The following is a 24,814-nucleotide window of genomic DNA, read 5'->3' on the forward strand; positions in this document are numbered from 1 at the left end:
AGGCCGACTCTGAGAGAATATAATTTACTAACTCAGTGCATAGCCAAGACTCGCTATTAACTAGATGACTCAAAATATACCGTTATAGATAGCATTTCTAGATATTAAGGAAGCCTACGAAAAAGTAGACACAGATTTATGATGTATTGTCGAGCAGTAAGGCATAGGTGACCATTTTGTGGAGATCCTGAGGGACATATAATTAGACAACCGAGAACAACTACTATGGCATGGCCGGAAATGCAATGATATGGTGGAAATTCATAAAGGACTGAAGCAAAGGTGTCCTCTGCCTACAGTTTTGTTCACGTTTTTTGTTAAGGGCATGGAAAGACGATAGGAAAACAGTGAAGTAGGGTTTTATTTATCTTATCGTTCGTAATGAGCAAATCGTATAACAGATCTCTTTCCTGATATATGCCGATGCCGTAATGCTACCAGCGCACAATAAATGAAATGTAGAAATACTTGTGAACATGTGTCAAAACGCAGCGAAAAACCTAGGCCTTAAGTTGCAGCACAGACAAATGTGGAATTATGATATTTAATAGAGGGACGAGTGATTACGTGCTATCCATTCAACATGAAGTCCCACCTATAGTCAAACAATATAATTATCTTGGAATGTACATAAACGAAGGAAACACTTTCTGAAACACGGATCAATATATTCCGAAAATAAAGGGGCAGCGCAATGCAGCAATTATGAAACAGAGAGCACTTAGGGGCTACAACAAAAAATCATGAGCCATTCGACTCTATGAAGGTGGTTGATTGACCAGCGAAGGCGTTCAGCATACGACATGGAGGATTAACATTATTTTGAAAAAAAACTACGAACTCATTTATTGTGTTGACGGGTGGTTATTGTGGCGAAAGGTACGCACACTTATTTATTGTCTTGATCGGTGGTCATTATTTCACTCGCAACTGTAATCACCTTACTCAATAATGTCAAATCGATGCAAGTTCATCACTCGATGGTCGGTTGAGCCTGATCGGTGTGGTAACGCAAGGGACATCTCTGCAACACGGGACGCCTAAGCCACTCCCTTTTCGGTACCGACACATCCACATTGAAGGCCCCGACAACGACAACAGGTGTAGCGTCATCGCAACTACGTCACGCCTAGTGTGTAGCCATGAAGCTTACGGGACTATGAGTCATTGCATTTCTTGCTTGTTTACGGGGGTATGGACCACTGATGATGACACATTTCGACATGCTGTTTTGTATCTTGTGTGATGTGTAGCGTCATCGCAACTAGGTCACGCCTAGTGTGTAGCCATGAAGCTTACGGGACTATGAGTCATTGCATTTCTTGCTTGTTTACGGGGGTATGGACCACTCATGATGACACATTTCGACATGCTGTTTTGTATCTTGTGTGATGTGTAGCGTCATCGCAACTAGGTCACGCCAAGTGTGTAGCCATGAAGCTTACGGGACTATGAGTCATTGCATTTCTTGCTTGCTTACGGGGGTATGGACCACTGATGATGACACTTTTGGACATGCTGTTTTGTATCTTGTGTGATTAGAAAGAATTTAAACACTGTTCGCTTCTCTTTGCTAAGCGCTGGTAGACTCTGCTTTAAGGGACTATGAGCTATTTCATTCGTTGCTTGCTTAAGGAAGCATAAATGCTTACTGGTATGAGCCATTGATTATGATAGCTTTTATTCACGGAGAACAAAAATGCACGGAATCCTAGCCATATACAGCTCCGCCGTAATACGAGGTGGTGCGTGGAATCTGGAAAGGAGTAATGATACTAGCGCTAACGTTCGCGAATATCATTCTTTGCTTCAAATTGGATATCTTGCCGGCGTTGGAAGGTAACCAAAGATCGGTACATTGGTAGACCGGTTGGCTTTGGGAGCCCAAGGTAAAATCACAAATCAGGCAGTGTAGGGTTTCATTCGTTGGGCCTCTTTTGAAGTAAGAGAGGCGCAGAGTAAAATTAGTTCTGAAGCATGTCTCAGGAACATGGATAAAAATAAAGGGCTGGCTAAACTTCACTACAGCCTGTACCTAAAAGCGTGGGCACAGAATGGAGGAGGAGATCAAGAAAGTTGGCAGCCAAATATAGGGTAACCGAAAGCGGAAATAGGAAACCGAGGTTCTTCAATAAAAAGTGAGTGAAACAAAGACAGTAAATTGGACTCAAGGACTGTAAACAAAAAGACCGTGCAGATTTAGAGGAAAGACAGTATACTTAAAAAATAAAATAGAATGGTATATAAGTATGCTAACACAAAGTGCAGTGCCTTGCTATTTGAGGCTAAAGCTCGGTGGGTCAAAAAAAAAAAACATGCCGGAGCAAACATTCGCGACAACGTTACGCAAGTGCATGTTGCATCCAAAATTCAGAGATCATTCACCACATACTAATAGAAGGCGAATGTATTCAGTGATTGAAACACGTAGGTAACGTACACTTTCCGCGCTTGTGTTTGCTGGGAACGGCAGTATCAACCGGCCAGAAGTCGAGATAAGCAAGAGACGTTTAGAGTATTGGTTGAAATAAAGCAGGAAAGGAATTGATGTGGCCGGATCCGTCAAAGGCATAGGTAGCAGTAGAAGCTACACAAGTCTTCAGGTGATGAAAAAAGATCATGGAGACGTATGCAAAAATTTTGGAATAGAACGCAGGTATAGTATACATTATCAACTCAACCAGGCTTGGTGACTAGGTGACTATTTGTCGCTGTACCATTTCGAAAGAGAGACCAATAAGTTATCTTCACCATCATCGAGGTGAGGTGATAATGGTGATGGGAGGGGGGAGCAACAAACATGAGATGCAGTTGCAAAAATTTGTGGTGCCATTTTTATAGTGCTGAACATATACGATTTTGCATGCATGGTCCTTCTGATCCCGGCCTAGTGGGCCGCTTAACGATCGGTCATGGTTAATGCCCCTTTTTAGGGCCGGCAATTTATTATTTTTTTTCTGATGGAACGAACAAGTACTGGTTATATGCATAATGTTATCTAGGATTTGTCTGATAGTGTGCATGAAATTGTTATTTTGCTTTTTTTAATGCTACCGACACAACGAGAGCGCTGCCGCTCGAGTTGCTAATCGTTTATTTCTTTCTCTGGACCCATTCTCCATTTACTCAGCAATCACTGCATTTGCGTTTTGCCGAGACGTTTGCGGTCACGCCTCTCTAACCTATGTAGCGGCACCCATAGACGACTGGTGCTGCCGTTCATTTTCAGTCCTTCACTACTTTTGACGGTAAATGAACGCGCAACCCCCACTGAGAAATATTTTGAATCTGAGCTCACGGTGCAGTGCGAGATCGCTTAACCATACGCCATTTTTAAAAAAAGCAACAGTTGGATAATGCAAACTCTCACATAAATAAAACCCTGTAAGGTAATGTCACCTACCTGCAGAGGTTTTCGAGGCGGCTCTTGTTCAGTGTGCGTTGGTCAGACACATCAGAAACGTTGTCGGAGATGTCGCCATAGCACTCAAGAACTTGCGTCACGTTGCAATCTTCGGCGAAAACCAGCACTGTGAAATTCATGGGAAATCTTGTGATGTAGAAACTACATTTGTTGAGCTATGTATTATGCATGCCTCAGAAAGAGGTTCATCCACGGACATATTTCTGTATATATAGGTACTCTTGTGATTCGTATGCATGAGATGAAAGATTATGCGGCGGAAGAACAAATGCGTCCTTCCAAATTTTTGCCGTTTTTGTTTTTTAAGGGGGGGGGGAGTAAGCGCACATAACATATATGCAGGCATGTACCGAAAAAAAAAGAAAACAAACCCACCAGATTTGCTAGAGTCATCCTGAGGATACACAAGTAGATCAAAGACGTGCTTGCCTTTCTATAGGCGTCCAGCTAGTTCTTTATCCTTCGCTGGCGGATACGCATATGTGCGTAATTGATGGTTTGATAGCACGTTTGATAGTTTGTTCAGGCCCTGTGTATCTGGACGAGCTGTCAACAACCTGATGAGCTCTTGCCCTCAATACGATTTTCTGCGCAACCTTTTACAGATCTCCATTAAGGCGAATTCACTGCAGAACATTTTCGGAAAAAAAAGGGGGTTTCTGGTACCCTGGCAACATCATTCCATGGCGCTCAAAGCTATTCTTGCGCTTCTGCATATTTAGAAAGTAGAGCTCCAGTTGAGGCTAGTTGTCACACATTTTCTTGAAAAAAGAATTCGCTGTTATGCACAGGGACAGAAGTCGACGAAACAAACCACACAAGCTTGATTTTTATGTTTACGTCTTTATTATAGAAAGACAATGAAGCCCCAATTGCTTTAAGCATTATAGGCGTTCGTTGATGGGCCTTGCCTCTTCTTGTCTGGGTGGGAAGTTCCCATAGAGAAGATCACCTCTTCAGTTTTGATAGCAGACGAAGTCAGCAAGCTTTGCCCTCAGATGGAAAACATCTTCCTGATTGATTTGTAGAAGTCGAATGCAATCATCCAATTTCGCTAACTGGAAACTTCGAGGTACATCATTCGTGGAGCGGTTGCGGATGGCCTCGGGTCTCAAACAATCTTACATCACATGTCTTGGCTGATTTGCGGGCTCGACGGGCGAGCTAGTAGGGACTAAGCACGTGCTGCAACTTTGTCGACGGTTATGGCTGTGACTGCCTGGCATAAGGCTGCGATCTGCCCCGAAAGGCATTTAAGGAAGCTTTAGTTACGTATGTGCACCAACAGTCGCGAAATCAATGGGCTATATTTTGTGATAGAAAGGTAGCCCTGCAGTTACCCTTATCAGTTCTGCGTCGCGGTCCACATTCACCATTGGTAGCAGAAATACGCTTACGCTACCATCAAGCACTGGACAGAGCCATGACATTATATTTCAGTGGCTCCCTGGGCACTGCAACATCACCGACATGGCATGTGCCATCAAAGCTGCCATTGAGGTACATGGATAATGTTAATGAACCTCGATACCATTGTCGAGAAAGGATGCATCACGTCATCTCAGCGGTCTTGCTCATATTATAACTGAAAGGAGAGACCGGTGTTGAACAAATGGTGCCTTTATGCCACGAACGCACATTTGAAATTACAACTTTTACCCAGTTTTACCTAACGGCAAGAAACATTACTGTGCTGCCTGCAAATAGGAGTTTCTTTTGCAAATGCATACTCATTCCTAATTGAAATAGCGGAGAGTGCCAGTTGCAGCGCATGTGGTGTTGAGGAAACCATCAAACATCTCTTACGTGACTTCCCCACATACGACGATAAGAAGAGTGCTGTTGAGACAGGTTCGGGACACTCATATGACAGGTCCTTTACAAAGGAGATCTGGACCCGTGCCCTCATGCATCTGCTATGTGAACGGCTACAAAGGCGCTTCTGCGTTTTTTTTTACTGTACCAGCCTGTATGACCTCCTGTGATTGACTCAGCGATGAATTCGGGTCTATGTACTTGCAAAGTGTGAACTTCTCTATTCCTTCTCATCTTTCAATCCCCCCTTCCCATTGCAGGGTAGCCAATACGGCTCAGTCTCGTTAACCTCCCTTCCTTCTTATGACTTCTCTCTCTCAGCAGAGTATCGAATGATTTAGCAGCGGGCACTTGGGGCAGATGCGCAACGCAACATGTGCGCTTGTATTTTCAGGGTGGTCATTTGCACTTTCGATTTAGCTGCTTTTACTTTAGTTAGCCGCAAATGCTGCACATTTTTATGCCTCTCTTAGTTTATTTTTTCACGCTTGTCCACACATTTCGCCATGCCTACGTGTCAGGAACTTGCCATAAGCATTGAACAGCTAGAAGAGCATTTCGCGGACAAGATGGAATCTCGGATGCTAGAAATAGGCTCTAAAATGTAAGTGAAATTTAATGACTTTCGTCTGTCTGAAAATGCCTCTCTTCGCTGAAAGACTGACCTTATGAGTAACCTCTCTATGAGCTCAAAATCGGGCAGGATGAATTTATGGCTTCGAAAAAGGCGTTATTTGCCCAAAATTAAATCCTCCAGAAAGGTGTTACTGGTTTGGAAGAATATTCTAGACTAAACAACATTCACGTTATAGGAGTTCCTACGATAAATTGAGGAGATCTCACAGCCATATCGAAGCATATTTGGGCAATGCCATCGAGTGTCGAGTGCCCTGTGTTGAAATCCGATGTTGAGAGAGTTCATCATGTTCGACCTGAATCATCTGATCAATATTTAATGGCTCGCTTTGTTTCGAGAGGCAAGAAAATGAATTTCTAGAAAGGGCCCGCAAGGCCCCGCTAGACGATTCACCTTGAGCTTTCTTGCACAAACGACTCGGGCGTTTCCGTGAACGAGCATCTGACAATCAGTAATAAAATGTTGTTTGCGGACGCACTTGCCCTAAAGAACGCAAAAAAATGTATGTACCTTTGGACTGAGAGTTGCCAGATCAAAAAGCTCAAAACAAGTGATGGCAGCGAGTTGCGAACTTCATCCGAAGCGGATCTCCGCATATTCACGTCAGAACGCCTATTGTGCTAATTACACGTGCCGGTTCGCTTTTGTCCTCGCAGTGTCCTTTAGGTGTTCTTGGGAACTTCCTTGAGTACTTTATCATAGTCATGCTTCATAGATATAATTTAATGCACGCATTGTACGAAAGAAGCACGAGGGGATAAATAATTTGTTATCTTCGCTTGAGCATTATTTCTCCTTTATTTGTGTTTCTGAAGCATACATTTCAAGCGATTAGGGTAACATGTATAGGTTCCGTTCTTACAGTGCGTAATATTGTCACCATTCAAGCGTAGGTATGGTGATGTTGCTCTCTTACTTTCTCCCCGCATCAGTTAGACTCGCCGAAATCTTGAGCCTTATCCACGTCGACTTCTGCGAAACGGTATGGGTGCAAACTAACGAACCCCTCGAGGCATGCAACAAATTTTTGTTGTGGGTTGGGTTTATAGGCCTCCAGCTTCTAACATTTCTGATTGCCTCCACGCTTTTGATAAAGTACTTAAATTATTACTGTCTGCAACTCAGAGTGTAGTGATAGTAGGAGATGTAAACATCTACCTGCTGGATGTTAACTCCAGCTTGTATACAGCCTACACGGACTGCTTCAGTGGCTAGTGCCTCATCACATTGCCTGCAACATGCGTTGGTGAGGGGTGCCATTCTCTCATCGATCATGCTTTGACGAACGCAGACGTTCCAATTTAGGTGGTTTACACGGACGCTGTTAACCCTTATTTCACGTATCGCTTTCCGATTTTTTTCAGTCTCCGAAGCTTCTTTCGCTAACATTGTTGCCTTTACATAACTATTCGACACAGGTAGATTCACTGCTACCACTATCTCCACTGACTGGGCAGAGCTCAGTTTTATTGAAGTCCCAATAGAGACTGCTTCATCTGCAAATAATTTACTAAAGCAATCAGTACTTGCTGCGAAATTATGCGATGTAAAAATCGAGTTACGCGCCCCATAGATTCATGGGTGACAGATGGTCTGTTAGAGAGCTTGCGGAAAAAGAGATAATTTCTATAACAAAAATAAAGACACCCGTTCAACTGTGTGCGAAATCGGTGCAAGAAATACAGCAACGTTCTTAGCAGGACTCTCCAAGAAGCCCAAAGGCGCTACTACGAAGCAGCATTCTTGGAGAATACTGAAAAACCTAAAAAATGAATGAGCCATTTCACTTTGTGAAGGTGGATGACCAGCGAGGCTGTTGAAAAACCACCACTACAACTGCTGAGGATGGTATGCAATGCTTTATGAATTTAGAGTAATGGAAGTAGTGCTATGTCAGAGCATGGCCTCCCATGGGGCGCAGCTTCCAATGCGGCGTGCGTGCCGGCCTACCCCGAGAGGGCGCTGTTGGCCGAAGCGTACGGTGTCAGCGGAGGCCGCGCTAGAAGGCAGACCGCACGAGATCCAAGGGTGCTCATTGGCTCTCCTTTGGAGTTTTGCGGAAAATTTTCACAGCCAAGGGGAAGGAGGGAAGCGCCCAGATCTTCCAAATGCATTTATTTTGTACTAATTTACCAAGAACTCACAGCAATTGCTCAGTTTTACGAAAAAAGATCATTGTAAGGACATACATTTCTGTCTGTGTTAGCATTACGTTACTTATTTGTCTCGGCTTCCTTGCAGAGTGAGATAACCCGATGTCGGAAGTAAAAGAGTATTCTAGCATCCTTCGTTGCTCAAGAGATATCTTAATGGAAATTGGATGACGCGCCTTGGTTTCTTGGTGTTTATGGTTTTCGGCTGCTAAGTCCGACGCCGCGGAATTTGCTATTCTTCTTCTTCTTCTTCTTCTTCATCTTCTTCTTCTTCTTCATCTTCTTCTTCTTCTTCATCTTCTTCTTCTTCTTCTTCTTCTTCTTATTATTATTATTATTATTATTATGTATTTTTACGTGCCAATACCACTTTTTGATTAGGAGGCACGCCGTAGTGGACTCTGGAAATTCTGACCACCTGGGGTGCATTAACGTGCGTCTAAATCGAAGTACACGGGTGCTTTCGCATTTTAATCCCCATCTAAATGCGACTGCCATGGCCGGGGTTCGATACCCTGACATCGTGCTCAGCAGCCCAACACCGTAGCCACTGAGCAACCACGGCTTGAAGGGGTACTCAGTGCGATGAAAAGTTGCTGTTGACCGCGCTGGCATGGCTCACTCGCCTTGACATCGAGACCGCCGCCGCTGCAGCATCGGACGTCCGCGAAGCGCTTCCCGCTCTCTGACTCATCGCGCCGACGTGAAAGAGCGCGCGTCACCGTAGCCGCCGTTGCGGATACTTGCGCGACGTTGCCTAAAATCGAGCAGCGGTGGACGCCGGCTACGTGCACTATTATGAAAGATAAAGTGAATATAAGCAAAACAACAATGAGAACGGGTTTTCGTTCCTTCTCAGTGCCGCGGTTTGATGCCCTGCGGCCGCCCATTACTGCACGACGGCGCCGTGTGCTGGACTACAGGCGATGAACAGTGCCCTTCGTCGCGACCATCAGCAGCAGAGCAACTGAACGGTGCACTAGAAATTTATCAAGCGTGACGAGGCCCCGTGCGAGATTGAGGGCGAAGTCTGGCGTCACTCGGGGCACCCTCGTTGTCAGCGCGCGGAGCCAGATAGCAGCGCCCCGGTGTGGCCCCGCAGCCGCTCCGGCCACCTAAGCCGTGGTGCGTTTACTACTTTGGCCGATAGTACGTATGTTTTATGCGTGAATAAACTGAAGTTTGCAGTGGCTTGCTGATGGCGCGTTGTGCACATTACTTCGTTGGGCTCATCACGAAAGAGGAAGTATGTCTTGTGAGTTAGCATCTTTGCAATGGTGGCCAGCGTTAACAAGAGTACTTTGGTCCCTCGTGGCCGGCACTTCTATGAAAGGAATATAGCACGGCGATTCTCTCTCCTTTCGATTGGCGAAGAGCGAATTGGCGGACGGATTTAATGCCGTTGGGTGAAGGTGGGCAGGGTACGTCTTTTGTGTACCGTGCGGGTTCTTGTCCAAGAGGCAAACGGGTCTCGCTGCCTGGTCATCAGTTTTCCTGTTGCTCCAACGTGCACAAGTACCCACTTAATCGGGAGTAGACTTTGAAACGTAGTTAACACTGAATAGAGCGCGAACATTTTGCGCTCTATCTTGTGCACAGAGCGCTCGGCGTGGCGTGCTCCATCCAGTTCTGGCTTTGTGCATAACAGCGTGCTTCTCCAACAAAATGCCGTTCTTGAATAACGCTGGCCTTAGTGACCGGCTGTGGTCTTGTTGTGTGTCTTGCTGCTTGCGCACCGTGCCCAGTCCTTGCTACTCTTCATTATTTTGATTCTAATTTCCCCCACCTTTTATGTAGTAATGCAGACAAGACGGTCGACTCATTGATCTCCCTAACTTTCCTGCCATTACTTTCTCTCTCTTTCCTAAAGTAAAACCTAGATATGGCATCTACGCATAGAAGTATGAAACTACACGAGACGAGAGCGTAATTGAAGGAATACTATTGCGGAAACTTCCGTCTGCTTTCGGCCTGGACAGTTTTTTTTTAGAACTGCAGATTGTATGCAACCTACACAACAAAACTAAGAAATAGTGGCATGGACAGCATCTAATGGCCAGGAACCGAGTAAGCAGTAAACATGGGTACTAGTAAAATGGTAGCCTCTGAGTATGCTGAAATATTGACTTGGCTGCTAAGTTCATCGATAACTGCTGTGATCGTTCTTGCCACGTGCTCCGCCAATTGACATGGCAAGCCCCTCCCCTCCAATCCCCTTTTATATTGACACGTGAACTTGTTTATCCTTTTCGGGGAAGAGATTTTCACCTCCTAACAAATGTTATCGCTCAGTGCAGGATGCGCCCGCACGTATCGGACATTTCTCGAATGTTATTGATGCTTCTGTCGTCGCCGAAGCTTGTGTATACTGAATGCATGTGTGACACGAATTGTGTACAACTTTCTGGAAGGCACGCGGGCACCACCGATTAGTCTCAAACCTTCTATGACTCGTCTATAAAAGCAGACGCAATTGGACCGCAGACCAGATTTCGACAATCACCGGCCACGCTCACCGCTATTGCTGTGCTTTGAGTGTAACTTGCTTTTCTGGGCACACGTTCGCCCAATGAAAATTTCGTTTTGTCATTCACAGTTCTACAGCTGTATTATTGACCATCTACTGCGTGGCAATATGAACCGCATCCTCGGTAATAAAGAACTCATGCGAAAAGAGCACGGGCAGATGGCAAGCAGCACTGCGACACGCAAGCCTTTCTTTGCAGCGCATATGAGGAATGCACTTTGGACGATATTGTCCAAGCATCTCGCTTTCTGCACGATCAGTTCAATTGCTACGTTAAGAAGTAGTCGTTGTTCAGTTGGCGCTCTTGCCTCGGTGCGCTGACGCCTTCTGACGAAAGCGCGGCATCAGCGAATCCCCAAAGTGGAAACGAACGTTCGGAAAGTGAGATGACTGCGTGATCTGACCTCTGAGCACCACCATCACTCGCGCAGAAATACGGGCACACATCAAGGCCATCTATTACAAGCTCAAGGTGACCAATGCTACTATTCCATGCGCGATTCCATCAGCTTAACTCATCGTGTTATTTCCTGCATAAATGCCCGTTATGCTTCTTTTTCCCTCCACTCCACAGTTAATAAATTGGCCAGACACGACCTGTATATTCAATTTATTGGAATTTACTCGTGATAAACATTTTTTGCCCATCGCAAATCTACTATCATCATCATCATCATCATCATCATCCGCCTAGTTACGCCCACTGCAGGGCAAAGGCCTCTCCCATACTTCTCCAACTACCCCAGTCATGTACTAATTGTGGCCATGTTGTCCCTGCAAACGTCTTAATGTCATCCGCCCACCTAACTTTCTGCCGCCCCCTGCTACGCTTCCCTTCCCTTCGAATCCAGTCCGTAACCCATAATGACTATCGGTTATCTTCCCTCCTCATTATATGTCCGGCCCATGCCCATTTCTTTTTCTTGATTTCAACTAAGATGTCATTTACCCGCGTTTGTTGCCTCACCCAATCTGCTCTTTTCTTATCCCTTAAGGTTACACATTCTTCTTTCCATAGCTCGTTGCGTCGTCCTCAATTTCAGCAGAACCTTTTTCTTAAACCTCCTGGTTTCTGCCCCGTAAGTGAGTACTGGTAACTCACAGCTGTTATACACTTTCCTTTTGAGGGATAGTGGCAACCTGCTGTTCATGATTTGAGAATGCCTGCCAAACGCACCCCAGCCCATTCTTATTCTTCTGGTTATTTCAGTCTCATGATCCGGATCCGTGGTCACTACCTGCCCTAAGTAGATGTATTCCCTTACCACTTCCAGTGCCTCGCTACTTATCGTAAACTGCTGTTCTCTTCCGAGACTGTTAAACATTACTTTAGTTTTCTGCAGATTAATTTTCAGACCCACTCTTCTGCTTTGCCTCTCCAGGTCAGTGAGCATGCATTGCAATTGGTCTCCTGAGTTACTAAGCAAGGCAATATCATCAGCGAATCGCAAGTTGCTAAGGTATTCTCCATCAACTTTTGTCCCCCATTCTTCCCACTCCAGGTCTCTGAATACCTCCTGTAAACATGCTGTGAGTAACATTGGAGAGATCGTGTCTCCCTGTCTGACGCCTTTCGTTATCGGGATTTTGTTGCTTTCTTTGTGGAAGACTACGGTGGCTGTGGAGCCGCTATAGATATCTTCCAGTATTTTTAGAAAAAAAATTATGGGGTTTTACGTGCCAAAACCACTTTCTGATTATGAGACACGCCGTAGTGGAGGACTCCGGAAATTTCGACCACCTGGGGTTCTTTAACGTGCACCTAAATCTAAGTACACGGGTGTTTTCGCATTTCGCCCCCATCGAAATGCGGCCGCCGTGGCCGGGATTCGATCCCGCGACCTCGTGCTCAGCAGCCCAACACCATAGCCCCTGAGCAACCACGGCGGGTCCAGTATTTTTACATATGGCTCATCTACACCCTGATTCCGTAATGCCTCCATGACTGCAGAGGTTTCGACTGAATCAAATGCTTTCTCGTCATCAATGAAAGCTATACATGAGGATATTGAATGTTAAAACGAAAAAGAAACTCTAGACCTACCTCCTCCATGGATGACGAACACAGCAATTATCAGGCACCATTCGTTGCACAGGTTCTTCATTTTCACGGTGAATGTTGTACCCTTACGATACACGGGAACACCGCAGGCACAGTGAGGAAATAATTTCTTTATGGCATCGGATGAACGTGTGATGTGGCGGTCATGCATGCCTAGAGCAAGAAATATATATACATATATAGATATATTAACGAATATTCCATCGAGAGGAGATTAAGTCTTGGCACGTGCAGTTTCCGTTTACATCTTGGCAATATTGACCTGCCGTTTTCTCGACAAAGGTTAATGTTAATGCACAAGTATTGCTTGAAAGCTATCAGCTACGTAATGTAAGGGTGAGCTTTGAATTTCCGGTGGTATTAGTGATCATGCTAAGCAAACAGTAAGAGTAGGATGTCGCGATAGATTAAAGCAGGGGACACGATTGTGTGCATTCAAGAAGAAAATTAATGTGACGGTCCCTGTCGATTGCGTGCCTGCATGCTTCTAGAGCTCTCTTCACACCTACAACGGAGACCGCTACATTTTCAGCCACCACCTTTCGAGGTATTATAGGCTTCCGCTTGATTTATTTGTGATTTTCCGCAGAGGAACGCCAACTACACGTGTTGCTGCAGTGGTCTGATCGGTCGTTGACATTCTGGGATACAAAAACCTCCACAAGTCCTAGTGTGACTAGCCCACCGCACACATGTGACAGCATTCTTTGAGCAGTGCCAAGCACGCTGCCGGGCATGCGAGAGAGAGCTCTTATCAAATATCGTTCCAGCGGCATTGCTACAGACAGCGTTGATAGCATTCGAAAGTTGCAGGCCTACGTTGTCCTCCTGTGACCCAGGAAGCAACGCGTAATGAGAAGCTAAATCGCTATCATAGGTTTTCGCTGAGTGAGAAATATAACCATGGTGAGCACTCTTTCAAATTGAGCACGCGGCCGTTCCCACAGCCTATTTGGAAGAAAGCTGCTCCATTTCACACTACATAAGGCTTAAACAAAGAAGAAAAACAACAAGAACAACAACCGAGTGACAGCTATCGTTCAGCGCCGTTATACTATACACGAATAATTATTGTGAAACGGCCTTGCCAAATCACTCGTCTTTAAAATCGTGCCTATTTCCAACTTTCGAAAGAACGATATACGTGAGTTTAAAGTAAAAAAATATGTTGGTTTGCGGCGTCAGTTTCTCTATCCTCTTTACGACGTACCTACTCGTTTAATTTATCATACGTGGGCACACATGCTTCCTACTGTCTCCAGCTCAACTCACCAAAACTTGGCTTCTTACCGTGCGTGGCGAATTCCTTTGCGGATGCTTCGGCATTTATGGCACGGTAAATATTACTAGCAGTCCTTTGCTCTGGTCGCCGGTGCGAAGAAGACGCCGCGACCAGGCACACGTAGCGTAGGGGATAGAGGGATGGCGCGTCGAATGCGCGTCTGGCTCGATATTTTGCCGCTAGAACTTGCACAATGGTGAGGCAACGCTTCAAACTCTCGACTTCCGTGTGTTGCTGGTGCTAAGATCTCGGAAACTACCGGAACTCTACGAGATTGCCACATCCTGTGAGCTAGAATCGTCGTAATCAGGCAAAAACTGTGCGGGGAAGTGTCGATCTCGCTGGCTTCCTGCCATGCATCCGTTGCGGCGTCACTGTTATGACGTTATGCCGCATCCCGCGAAGCTGGGGCTTCCATTCGAGGCAGTGAGGCCCATTTCCCGAGAGTGCGCTAAATGTTTTTCTTAAGATACAGAATATGCAAGCATTTATGCGCACCTGAAAGTGACACAAACACCGAAAGAATGTCCAATGCTTTGGTATGGTGCCTTTCTTAAAGTGTCAGTTCGCACCTTTGAACTTGAACCTATTGAGGGGCTCGGACTACGTCAATTCCATTTTGCAGCAATTCTTCCGCATTAACACGATTGTTCGAGTAAATGGTACTGAAATGATGCGCTTGCCAATGCCTCGTGTAAAGAAATGCTTTATTGTTCGTGAGCTCTAGGTACAGCATCAATCAGTTACTGAAATACTTGATGTTTAATCAGTACTTTCACATTTATTTCACCCAGTTCCAGTAGCAGCAGCGGGCATGAGAAAGTGCTGATGATTTTTAGCCTCCATCTTCACTTTCTTGCATTTGTTGCTTTAATTTTACTGCGATATTCGCATTATATATAAACAGTCACGTCTGTACGCATTCTGACAAAATTAGAACTGGAAGGCGATTCAACCTCTAGTTGACGCTGTTAGATACGGGGCCGTTTCCTGGGCCTACTCTTCGAGTTCCCCAGACCACATCGAATCGCACCACAGCTAATTAAGGAGCGCAGAAACACGGATGCAACATTTCTGAGGCACGGCACGTGCAAGCAAGTTGGCGGACCCCACTTCGTGTGCAGCCGGCTGAACTATTGACTGCTTGGCTCTCCCTGAAAGTGAAGAGAAGGGACTCTTCCGTCCTGGTACTGTTGCGGGTAAAGTGGGTCCCGAAGAAAGACGGCTGCAATGCGCCATGACAACCTGGCGGTGCGCCCCCTACCCTCTATGCTGACGGCGCATTGCAAGTCAGCAAGGCAACACCGCAGGGAGAAGAAAGCCCTCGGACAAACACCCGTGCAGCGACTCTATTCGCCGGGTGTGACTCCATCGCACGGGCGCCTACCATTGGCCGAAAATGGCGTCACCTGAGCGGGCAGTCCCATTGGCCGAACGTGACGTGTCTTCGAGGCACCGAAGGGCTTAAAAGACGCAGACCGGGAGCAGCAAGGGCATTCCTAGAGCATTCCTTCATCTCTTTCGAACTTCGTGCCATGGGCCGCAGCGTCCGAGTCGCTGCCGGCCCGTAATGACTTTAAGACTGTTAATTGACTCTCACTGTAAATAATGTAAATGAACCTCCCAAGTTTTTCATCCCGACGTCCTCCTGAACTCCTACAACGCATCTGAACGACAAATTGTTCTATAGCAAGGTGAGGGCGGCAATGGTGGTGTATAAACGATATGATTTAGTATGAGAGTCACACTGCAGCGGCAACGTTTAATCGGCGTTAACAAGAGGAGAAATCGCCTTAAAATATTTTGTTATCAGCTATCATCATTATTATTAACATCGTCGTCTTCGTCACAGTCATGACATACCGAGTGGCAAACCAGTGTTCCCAGGTACCACATATAGAGTAGCCCCAGGGGCACACACCTAGTGGTTCAGCGGTCTATTGCTTCCCTCATGCCATGACCAGCGGTTCCGGCTGCGCATGCCAAGTAGACCCGTGGCAGCGTATTCTGTGGCACATTTCCTGCGCCCATTGGCAGTGGCATATACCCAGTGACCCCTGTGGCATTGATATTTACACAACCCTATCAACGGGATTAGCCCAAGAAAGATTGAATAAAAGCGCGTACCCCATACGGAGAAGGCGGTGGGGGGGGGGGGGGGGAACCTGCCGTGAAAGACTTCGTCTTTCAAAACTTGCCATTTCATCTTTTTGATGTCTTTTTGATGTCTTGCACACCAGCAGTCATGTACTAACTGGGGCTGCCATACCAACTAGAGCACCAACTGTGGCGGCGGAGCATAGTAATAATAATATTCGAGTAGAGCTCATGATCTATATTGAGTATCCAATTATGCGAATAGACGGAGCACGTCACGGATAAGGCGTGCAGGGCTCTTCTCTCACGTTTCTCTCTGCAAACGTAGTGCCTTCTGCTGGCGGCACCACCGTAAAGCCTGCGCATACCCAGTGGCACGCACCGAGTGGCTGTAGGGACACAGTGGCACATACCCAAGTTCGCGGCATAGAGGTTCTTTGACTATTTAAAAATTACGGGCCTGGATTGCAGACTCTGAGCATGCTAAATTGCTTGCCATATGTTCTACATCTTCCTTCTATCGTCATCGTCACCCATCATGCCCCTCTTTCTTCGCTCTTTCTTTCCCTCTTCCCTTTCCCACAATGCCGAGTAGCTGGCTAGAGGAATATACCTCAGGCCATCCCCTCAGCATTTCGTATCATTAAACTTCTCTCTCTCTCTCTTCACATGCCAAGTACCACGTACTCATGAAATGGCCCACATTTTCGAATGAACCACCTTTTGGTTTGGCCCTCATTTTTTGGACTGCACTACTTATTGAACCAGCCCACATTTTAGAATTAGCTGTCTTACCGATCGGCCAACATTTCTGGTGAGATAGCTAGATAGGCGGTAAGAACCTTGTCAGACAATACGTACAATGCTATTTGCAATAAAATCTACTATGTACTTACACTTTCCTCACCGGATAGACAGTCACAAAGCATGAAATGGTGTTCCATAAATTTATAGAAGCAAGAAATATCAATGTGGAACCATATTCGCTCTGAGCCGTCGATATACTCAGTTTGCCATACACCATGCCAAGTGCCATTTTTCGGAAATTAGCGAATAATGCAGCAATAGCTCACAGTTATTTAATCACACTCCATTGAATTGGCATCAATGCTGAACATTACATTGCCCGAAAGTGATGCTTGAAATCGCCCGCCGGCTCAAGCATGCGAAAATGCGCTTCAACGGAAAAATCCCTCATTGGTAAAGGCAAAATTCTTAATAGTGTTGAGTTTCCATGACCAAGCGAGCGGGGGTACACAATCAATTACCAGCAAACGTCGGATATCGTCGATTGGTGACGGGATGTTCCTTCGTCTTTCAATGCGCAGCGTTACGCGATTATTCCGAATCTGACAGGATACGAATAAAGAACGCTCAGAACCGGCGCGGGTGAGTAAGATAGAGAAAGCTGTAAGGTCATGCTTTCGCGAAGCATCTTCTGTTCCGAACGCAAATTAAACACAAGTTGACCTTCGAAAACTGAAGGAAGGTCTTGTGAATTTATTGTACCCATGTAAGCTGCGCGCGAACGCAAGATGACGATTCAGGAAGACTACAGAGGGAGCTCTGCCTTTGCACTACCCTAGTCGCTCGCTTGTTTTCACACGCTGCTTACAATTGGTAATTTCCAACATGCCTGCTTCAACATTTTTCTATGACTCCTTAGTAACATAATAAGTGAGAGATATTTCAGTGTCGATACTAGCCGAGAAACTTAACGCAAATACACCCGAAGCACGCAGCATTATTCTTTGTTTGCTTGTGGTCCTTGGAAAATTACTTCTTCCAGAGGTATACAAAACAAGTTTTCCTGCTGCAGTGTAATGGGATGGAATGGAATGGGATGTTTATGACTAGTACGAGAATCTGGAGACCACTAGTATTCCATTGATCGCAATTTTCCAAAATGGCGATCATGGGAGGCATGATCGACACCGCAGGAGCACAAGCCGTTTTTGCCGGCTATGTAAACGAAAATGAACATTTTAATGAGCAAGATATGTTGCCACGCCTACAGCTTTTTCTTCTACGAAGAATCTGCTACTTTTTTCTCAAGGGTGGCGCATGTGATCTCCAGCGATGCAGTCCATGTTACTTTCATAGCCTTACCTTGTTGTTTTTGGTTCTCATGCCATCGGTTAGATCAGAAACGAAGAAATATTATGGCGCGTTGGAACCGATCTATTCTTTATCACCGCCGTAATGCGAAATGATAGCAGTGCCGAAACTGCAGGTTCGTTACAAAAAAAAAACTTTTCTGCCACATAATGGGCTGTCAGGTGCAATTCTTTCTGCCCTCCAACCACACGTGCCTGGTGAGCTAACCGCATGGAAAACTTATAGTGGTACTGTTAATAATTACGAGAAAAAACTACTAATTGTCCTTGTTTGAAATCCTCACAATAAGCTTTGTTCTGCAGCACGGGAAAACTCGCGACTTGTGCCTGACTATCTGACGACACCCTCTGGCACACAGTATAGTATATAGAACGAATATTCGCAGCGAAGTCTCACGCGAAATATGGACTTCGGAACATTAAATTAGATGGCGCACTACGACAACGACTGCTATAGCTGTCCAGACGTGCTTTTATTATGTTGGTTATCTTCGTAGCATCGCTGACAAATGAAACAATCGATGGTTATTTCAAGCCCTTTCTTTTTCTTTCTTTTTCTTTGCGTCTTCCCTTGTTAGGCTCACGCTAAGAAATGATGGGCATTGAAATACTGTTTTGTTATTTCGCACCATACTGTTACAAGCGAAGCAGTCTAACATCACACTCTCAGTTTATTATACTGGCTTATTTAAGCTTTATTTGGTTACGATACTATACTCTCACGCCTACAAGAACAGTGGTGGCACTACAGTGACTCATGGGCTAATTGGTAATGCAATGTGAACTTGGCGCTCATGGGAAGTTTACAGGAAATGAACAGAGCCATAACAAAGCGCCTCAGTTATCAAGCTCGCCACTCTTCTATTCCTGCAACCTTTCTGCTCAGCTCAACGTTCCCGTTGCTTTACGATACTTCACCCACAGACATTCATGCATTTAAAAGCGAAATCTTTCTTTTAATTCTTCCCATGTGCTCTGCCATAATGTGATCTACAGTTTCGTCATTGAAAACCGTGGTTTAATATGCTAGGACGAAATAACTGGTTCGTGCTCAATTTACAGTGCATAGAGTGCTTGTGACTGGAAGTAGGCCGTCAGCCGCCTACGTGGCCCAAGGAACATTTTTTGTATTCTAGTCTACGTTACGTACCGATTAAAATGGTGTTTTAACGACAAGCGTTTTAATAATTTTTTTTCTTGCCGCCTCCAGAAGCCGCATACGCCACCGGTGTACAGCGCTCAAAGTGCAGAAAACACGCACACACGCACACGCACACATACACACACACACGCACGCCCACACACACACGCGCACACACACACGCACACACACACACACACACACACACACACACACACACACACACACACACACACACACACGCGCGCGCGCGCACACACACACACACACACGTGCGTATTGCTTACAGTGTGCATTTATGCTGACAAGTTCAGTAATTTCATGAAAAACGCTACCGAGCAATGCAAATTAAACTCTCATATGTCTAGGATATTTGGCGTCTACCCTCTGAATAAGAAATTCTAGTCAGAAATTGTATGATTCAATCTATTCATTTCTTACCATGTGTTTGTTTTGGTGTTTAAAATGCACTGTGACATAAGAAACTCGAGGACGACCATATCTTTGTTTTGGTCTTTGTTTGCCCAAAGGCAAGTTTTCCAGATAATATTCGTCATATGTGTCACTTTGAGTTGCTAATTTGGCATTACAAATCGGGAATGTGTAAAAGCTCGACAACGCATTGCCCTCTTGTCTTGAAGCAGGCCAGGACAGGTAATCGTTGCGCTGTTACTTAGCGTGTGGCGAAAAGAAGAGACAGCGGAATGGCAACTAAAGGTATGTGGAGGAAAGGAGAAAACGATCAAAGAAAAAGGGTGACACAACGCATACAGGAAAGTAGAATGGCGATAATGAACATGCTGTGGCACTAGGGGCAAAAAAAAAACAGTCATGACGGACCACAATAATGCGACTGACGGAAAGCACTCTAACAAGTACAGCGCTCGCCATTATGGCATACGTTGTGGTTTCTTCGTCTCAGTTGTGTAGCCGAAGTGAGGAATGAACTTAATCCCAAATGATTCAACTTTGCTTTCGAGATCACCCTGACCATACGCGGACACCCTGATTACCATTCATGTACCCCAAAGCAGTTCCTCCGGGAATGTCCCCCTTTTTATTTATTAGTCTCGCACATATATCGGCTGGTATCTCTGCGCCCCGCATCGCTGGCAGTACCAGCCATACCTCAGTAAAAACTGCCAATAGGTTTAATAAAGGAACTGTCAGGAAACATCCACTTTTCATGTCTCAAGCGCAAAAGAAGCAGACCATGGTAGTTTGTATAGGTGCGTACACAACTCTCTTCTCTATCATCTAATGCTTTCATATGTATGTGTGCTTGGCTAGGATTCTTAAATGGCGCGCTCTTCTGTAGCCAAGCTTCTCAAGCTGCCGCGCTTAATAAACAACAAACCAGCGGCCTCTGTCCACTACGTTGTTTTAATAGTTAACAGGGAAGCACTGTAACACAATAATGTAAGTCCTCTGGGTGGTTGGAGCATAAGTTGTCTAATAATAGAAGTAAGAAAAGATACAAGGCGCACTTTTGAATGGACATAGTTTGGGCTGCATGATGTCCCCCATTTGTTGCTCTCAATTATGTGCGACAGACTCGGTGTCGTTGCAATGACTATTGTGAGCGTAATAATAATCAATATAGGGATCTAGAAGACCATTTAGGTCCAACTATGTCACCTATAAACGTACGCGAGAATGATAAAGCTAAATGTGCTGTAAGTCAATAGTTACATTGTGCTGCGTAAATATTTGAAGGCGCGGTATCGGAACTCGATAGCCGGGCATATCTAATAACTCTCGCCATATAGCGGGTGTCATTATTTTTACAAGTTTAGTACCATCGCGCATACCTCCACATGAATAGTCGGCTACATTGTTCTTTCCTGGTTGTTTACCTTCATTCCTTCATTACCTTCAGCCTTCATTCGTGCTTAAGTAATGTAATTTGCACATTCTTTATAAAACGCGATTATTTCGTATCTAAACCGTCGTTACTCGAACTACGCCCAAAACAGTGAGTCATCATTGGGAAATCTGGAGCACTATAACCTAAAGCTATCCCAAATTTTTCTATAATAATTCTGAGAAAAGCCCTCCGCGATAGCTGAAAAAATTGCTGGCCCCCCCACTTCGCTTATCTGTCAGCGGACTTCACGAAAACTGCGAAAAGGCTCAATCTGATATGATATATGTACACTGAATATGCATGAGTAGAGCGAACAAAAATATCACTTCTGATTCAACGCCTTTTTAGCCATTAGCGCTCTCCTAATGGTCGAAAGTTTTCGGGCCTCGTTCACTTCACCTGTCTGACACGTGATGCCACAAATCCGCCAAAACTCACTGAGTCAATGTGACTTGTACGCCTGAAAGATGCATTGTTATGCCGTACAAAATTGAGTTTTTTGTCTGAGGAGAAAGAGAGAGAGAAAACAAGGGTAGGAAAGGCAGGGAGGTCAACCGGAACAGCCTCCGGTTTGCTACCCTACACTGGGGGTGGGAGAAAGGGGAATATAAAGAGGAAGAAAGGGAGAGAGTAAGCACTGAGTACGTGTGGAAAGGACACCATACACAAGGACACTATAAACGATCTCTTAAGCCCGTGCACTTCATGTACTGCATTAGTGCACGAATCACTTTTCGAGCCAGTAACGGGTGAGGGCACCCGAGTATCTTTGAGTCGGTGAACGGTCTCGAGTCCAGTCGGCGTAAAGTTGCCCGCAGACAGAGGCGTTGGACATCGTAGTGAGGGCAGGTGCACAATAGGTGATCGATGGTCCCCTCGCACCCACAGGAGTCGCACATCCGTCGCTCGCAAATTACCATACGGTAGGAGTATGCGTTCGTAAACGCCACTCCCAGCCACAGGCGACACAACAAGGTTGTTTCGCCGCGGGAAAGGCTAGATGGCAGTTGAAGCCGTAGCGCGGGGTCCAGTTTACGTAATCTGCAATTGAAGGCACTTGAAATCCAGAGATCTTGGGACTTCTTGCGTGCAAGTGTGCGAAGTTCTCTGGTAGCGTCCGACCTCGCCAAGGTGTTGGACGCGTCTTGCTATCTTCGTGGGCACACCGGGCAGTCTTGTCAGCTAGGTTGTTGCCGACGATGCCACAGTGAGCAGGAATCCACTGAAATATAATGTGGTGTCCTCTTCCCAGAGCATGGTGGTGCAGTTCCCTGATGTCAAATGTTATTTGCTCGTAAGTTCTGTGACGTAATGCGGACTTGATGCTGTGAAGGGCTGCCTTAGAGTCACAAAATACGACCCATTTCTCTGTTGGCTCTTCGGTGATGTGCATCATAGCGGCATGGAGAGCTGCAAGTTCTGCCGATGTAGATGTAGTCCTGTGCGACAATTTCAATTTAACTGTAACATTCTTGGCTGGAATGACGAATGCGGCAGTTGAGCTGGTAGGTGAGGTCGAACCATCGGTATATATATGTATGCGGTCATGATACGTCCGGTGCAGTAATAGGAGCGTAAGTTGTCTGAAAGCCTGCACTACATCTACAGTTTTGGAGTGACGCCTGACACCTGCGAAATACACCGAGAGCGAGTGGGGCTATACTATCCAAGGTACAACCAAATTAGGAAGGCCCACTAAGCTTGTACAAAGACACTCCCTCGCCAGAACAGGAATTGGCTTCCGTGGTCCAGTACTCGGCCACAACCTACCTGATGTTATCTACAACTAACCAATGGCCTTCAGTCCACAGCGGCTGCGGAGCACCTGACCTGTAGCGCAGCAGATGGTGCTAAGAATCTCAGGATCTGGACAGGCTGCCAATGGAAACTGGCCCTTGCAACGTTTAACACCCGAACCCTCTGGAATGAGGTTAGCTTAGCAGGACTCTTTAAGGAATTATCAGAGATTGTTTGGGATACTATCCGCCTTATTGAGATTAGAACAACTGGTGAGGCTTACACATTGCTAAATAACGGCCATGTCCTCGGCTATAGAGGTCTCCTTGATAAGAAGCACTGCGGGGTAGAATGACTAATCTATAAGGACATAGCGGGAACATTGACGAATTATATAGCATTAACGAGAGGGTAGCAGTATTGGTAATCAAACTTAATAAGAGGTATAGAATAAAGATGGTACAATCCTACGCTCCAACATCCAGTCACGACGATGAGGAAGTAGATAAGTTCTATGAAGCCTGAAACCTAAATTCCGTGTTGTTATATTATGTTTTTTATGTTTCTTCTTTTTCCCTAGTGAATCGTGATCTAAATAATTCTTTTTTCATCTCAGTTGTACTTAGGTTGTAGGTTATAAACACATACGGTTTATAGATGTCTTGTATTCAATATATTTTCTATGTACTGCCCCCCTTACTCAATGACTCACTTTGAGGTCTGTAAGGTATTTTTAAATAAATAAAAAAAGATGTTGAATTAGCGATGAGAAAAGTGCAAACCCGGTATACAGTAGTAATGGGTGACTTGAATCCAAAAGTTGGGAAAAAGCAGGTGGGTGAACAGGGAAATGGAAAATACGGTGCCGATTCTAGAAACGCTAGAGGTGAGATGACGGTAGAATAATGTAAGAATAATGAATAATGAAGTAAGAATAATGAACTCCTCTTTCAGGAAACGTAGCAAAAGAAAGTGGACCTTGAAAAGCCCTAATGGTGAAACAAGAAATGAAATAGGTTTCATACTTTCTGCCGATCCCAGTATAGCGCTGGATGTAGAAGTGATAGGTAGGGTAAAGCACAGTGAACATAGGTTAGTGCGGGCTAGAATTCGCCCTAATTTGAACAGAGAAATAGTAAAATTGGTCAACAAAAATTGGCAGTGGCTTAGCTCGTCTATGGCAGGATATACGTAGGGAAAGCTAAAGCACAGCATGGTTAGCCTTGGTTAATTTTGATTGCAAGTCCAGGTTAGTCTGGTTGTCTAGCTTTGTTGCGGCGTTTTGCCCGTCGTTGGGCGCGCTGTTCGCCTGTTTCCGGGGTGATTCGTTTCCTCTTAATCTCGTTCCGATGTCGATTACAGGCCTCCTCCTGCTTATCAGAATTGTCGCCGTCCATACTGCCGCCTCAACTGTGGTTGTGGCGCACGCGAGCTCTCCTTTTCAATCCTCCGACATGTTATCAGGCATGCGAGGCAGCTGGCCAAGTGAGCGGAGGCGAGCGCAACGACGAGGAACGCGATGTGATTTCATACCAAACGGCGGCGACAAAACGCCCGGCGCTGTGCAGCGGCGGAACACCTGTGGCTTGGTGCTACTAGTGGCGCATGTGCAGTAGTCACTAGGGAGCGCGAGAGAGATAAGTATCCGCAGCGAGGTGCGCGTTGTGACGTCATGTGCCCCCTCGGGGCACCGCCACGGTGAAAACGCAAGTACGCGGCCAGTAAAGCTTTCGCTTTAAAACAGGTCAACCTAGAGGCAATAAGGATAAAAGCAGACAAATTTAGGCTGGTACCTTGCAAACAAATATGCAGCCTTAGAACAGAGAGATGATGATGATGATGATGACGTAGAGGCAATGAATGAAACCGTAACGACGCTGGTTTGAGAAGCAGCAACTGAAGTGGAAGGCAAGGCACGAAGTCAACCTGTAGGCAAGCTCTCCCAGTAACAAAGG

The 24,814-nt window shown here is 45.5% G+C and overlaps 1 protein-coding gene across 1 annotated transcript in view; it reads right to left on the bottom strand.

Moving 5' to 3' along the window:
* Nucleotides 1–14,107, bottom strand: part of LOC135911074 (uncharacterized) — an 87,421-nt gene extending 73,314 nt beyond the window's left edge. The window contains exons 1-3 of the mRNA XM_070532355.1: nt 13,891–14,107; nt 12,601–12,771; nt 3,404–3,530 (exon numbers count right to left, since the gene is read on the bottom strand). Of these exons, the coding sequence (XP_070388456.1) occupies nt 3,404–3,530; nt 12,601–12,769 (296 nt within the window). The 5' untranslated portion in view covers nt 12,770–12,771; nt 13,891–14,107. The remainder of the gene's footprint in view (nt 1–3,403; nt 3,531–12,600; nt 12,772–13,890) is intronic.
* Nucleotides 14,108–24,814: the final 10,707 nt, after the last annotated feature.

Source organism: Dermacentor albipictus, chromosome 1 (genome assembly GCF_038994185.2).
Source record: "Dermacentor albipictus isolate Rhodes 1998 colony chromosome 1, USDA_Dalb.pri_finalv2, whole genome shotgun sequence".
Classification (NCBI taxonomy): domain Eukaryota; kingdom Metazoa; phylum Arthropoda; class Arachnida; order Ixodida; family Ixodidae; genus Dermacentor; species Dermacentor albipictus.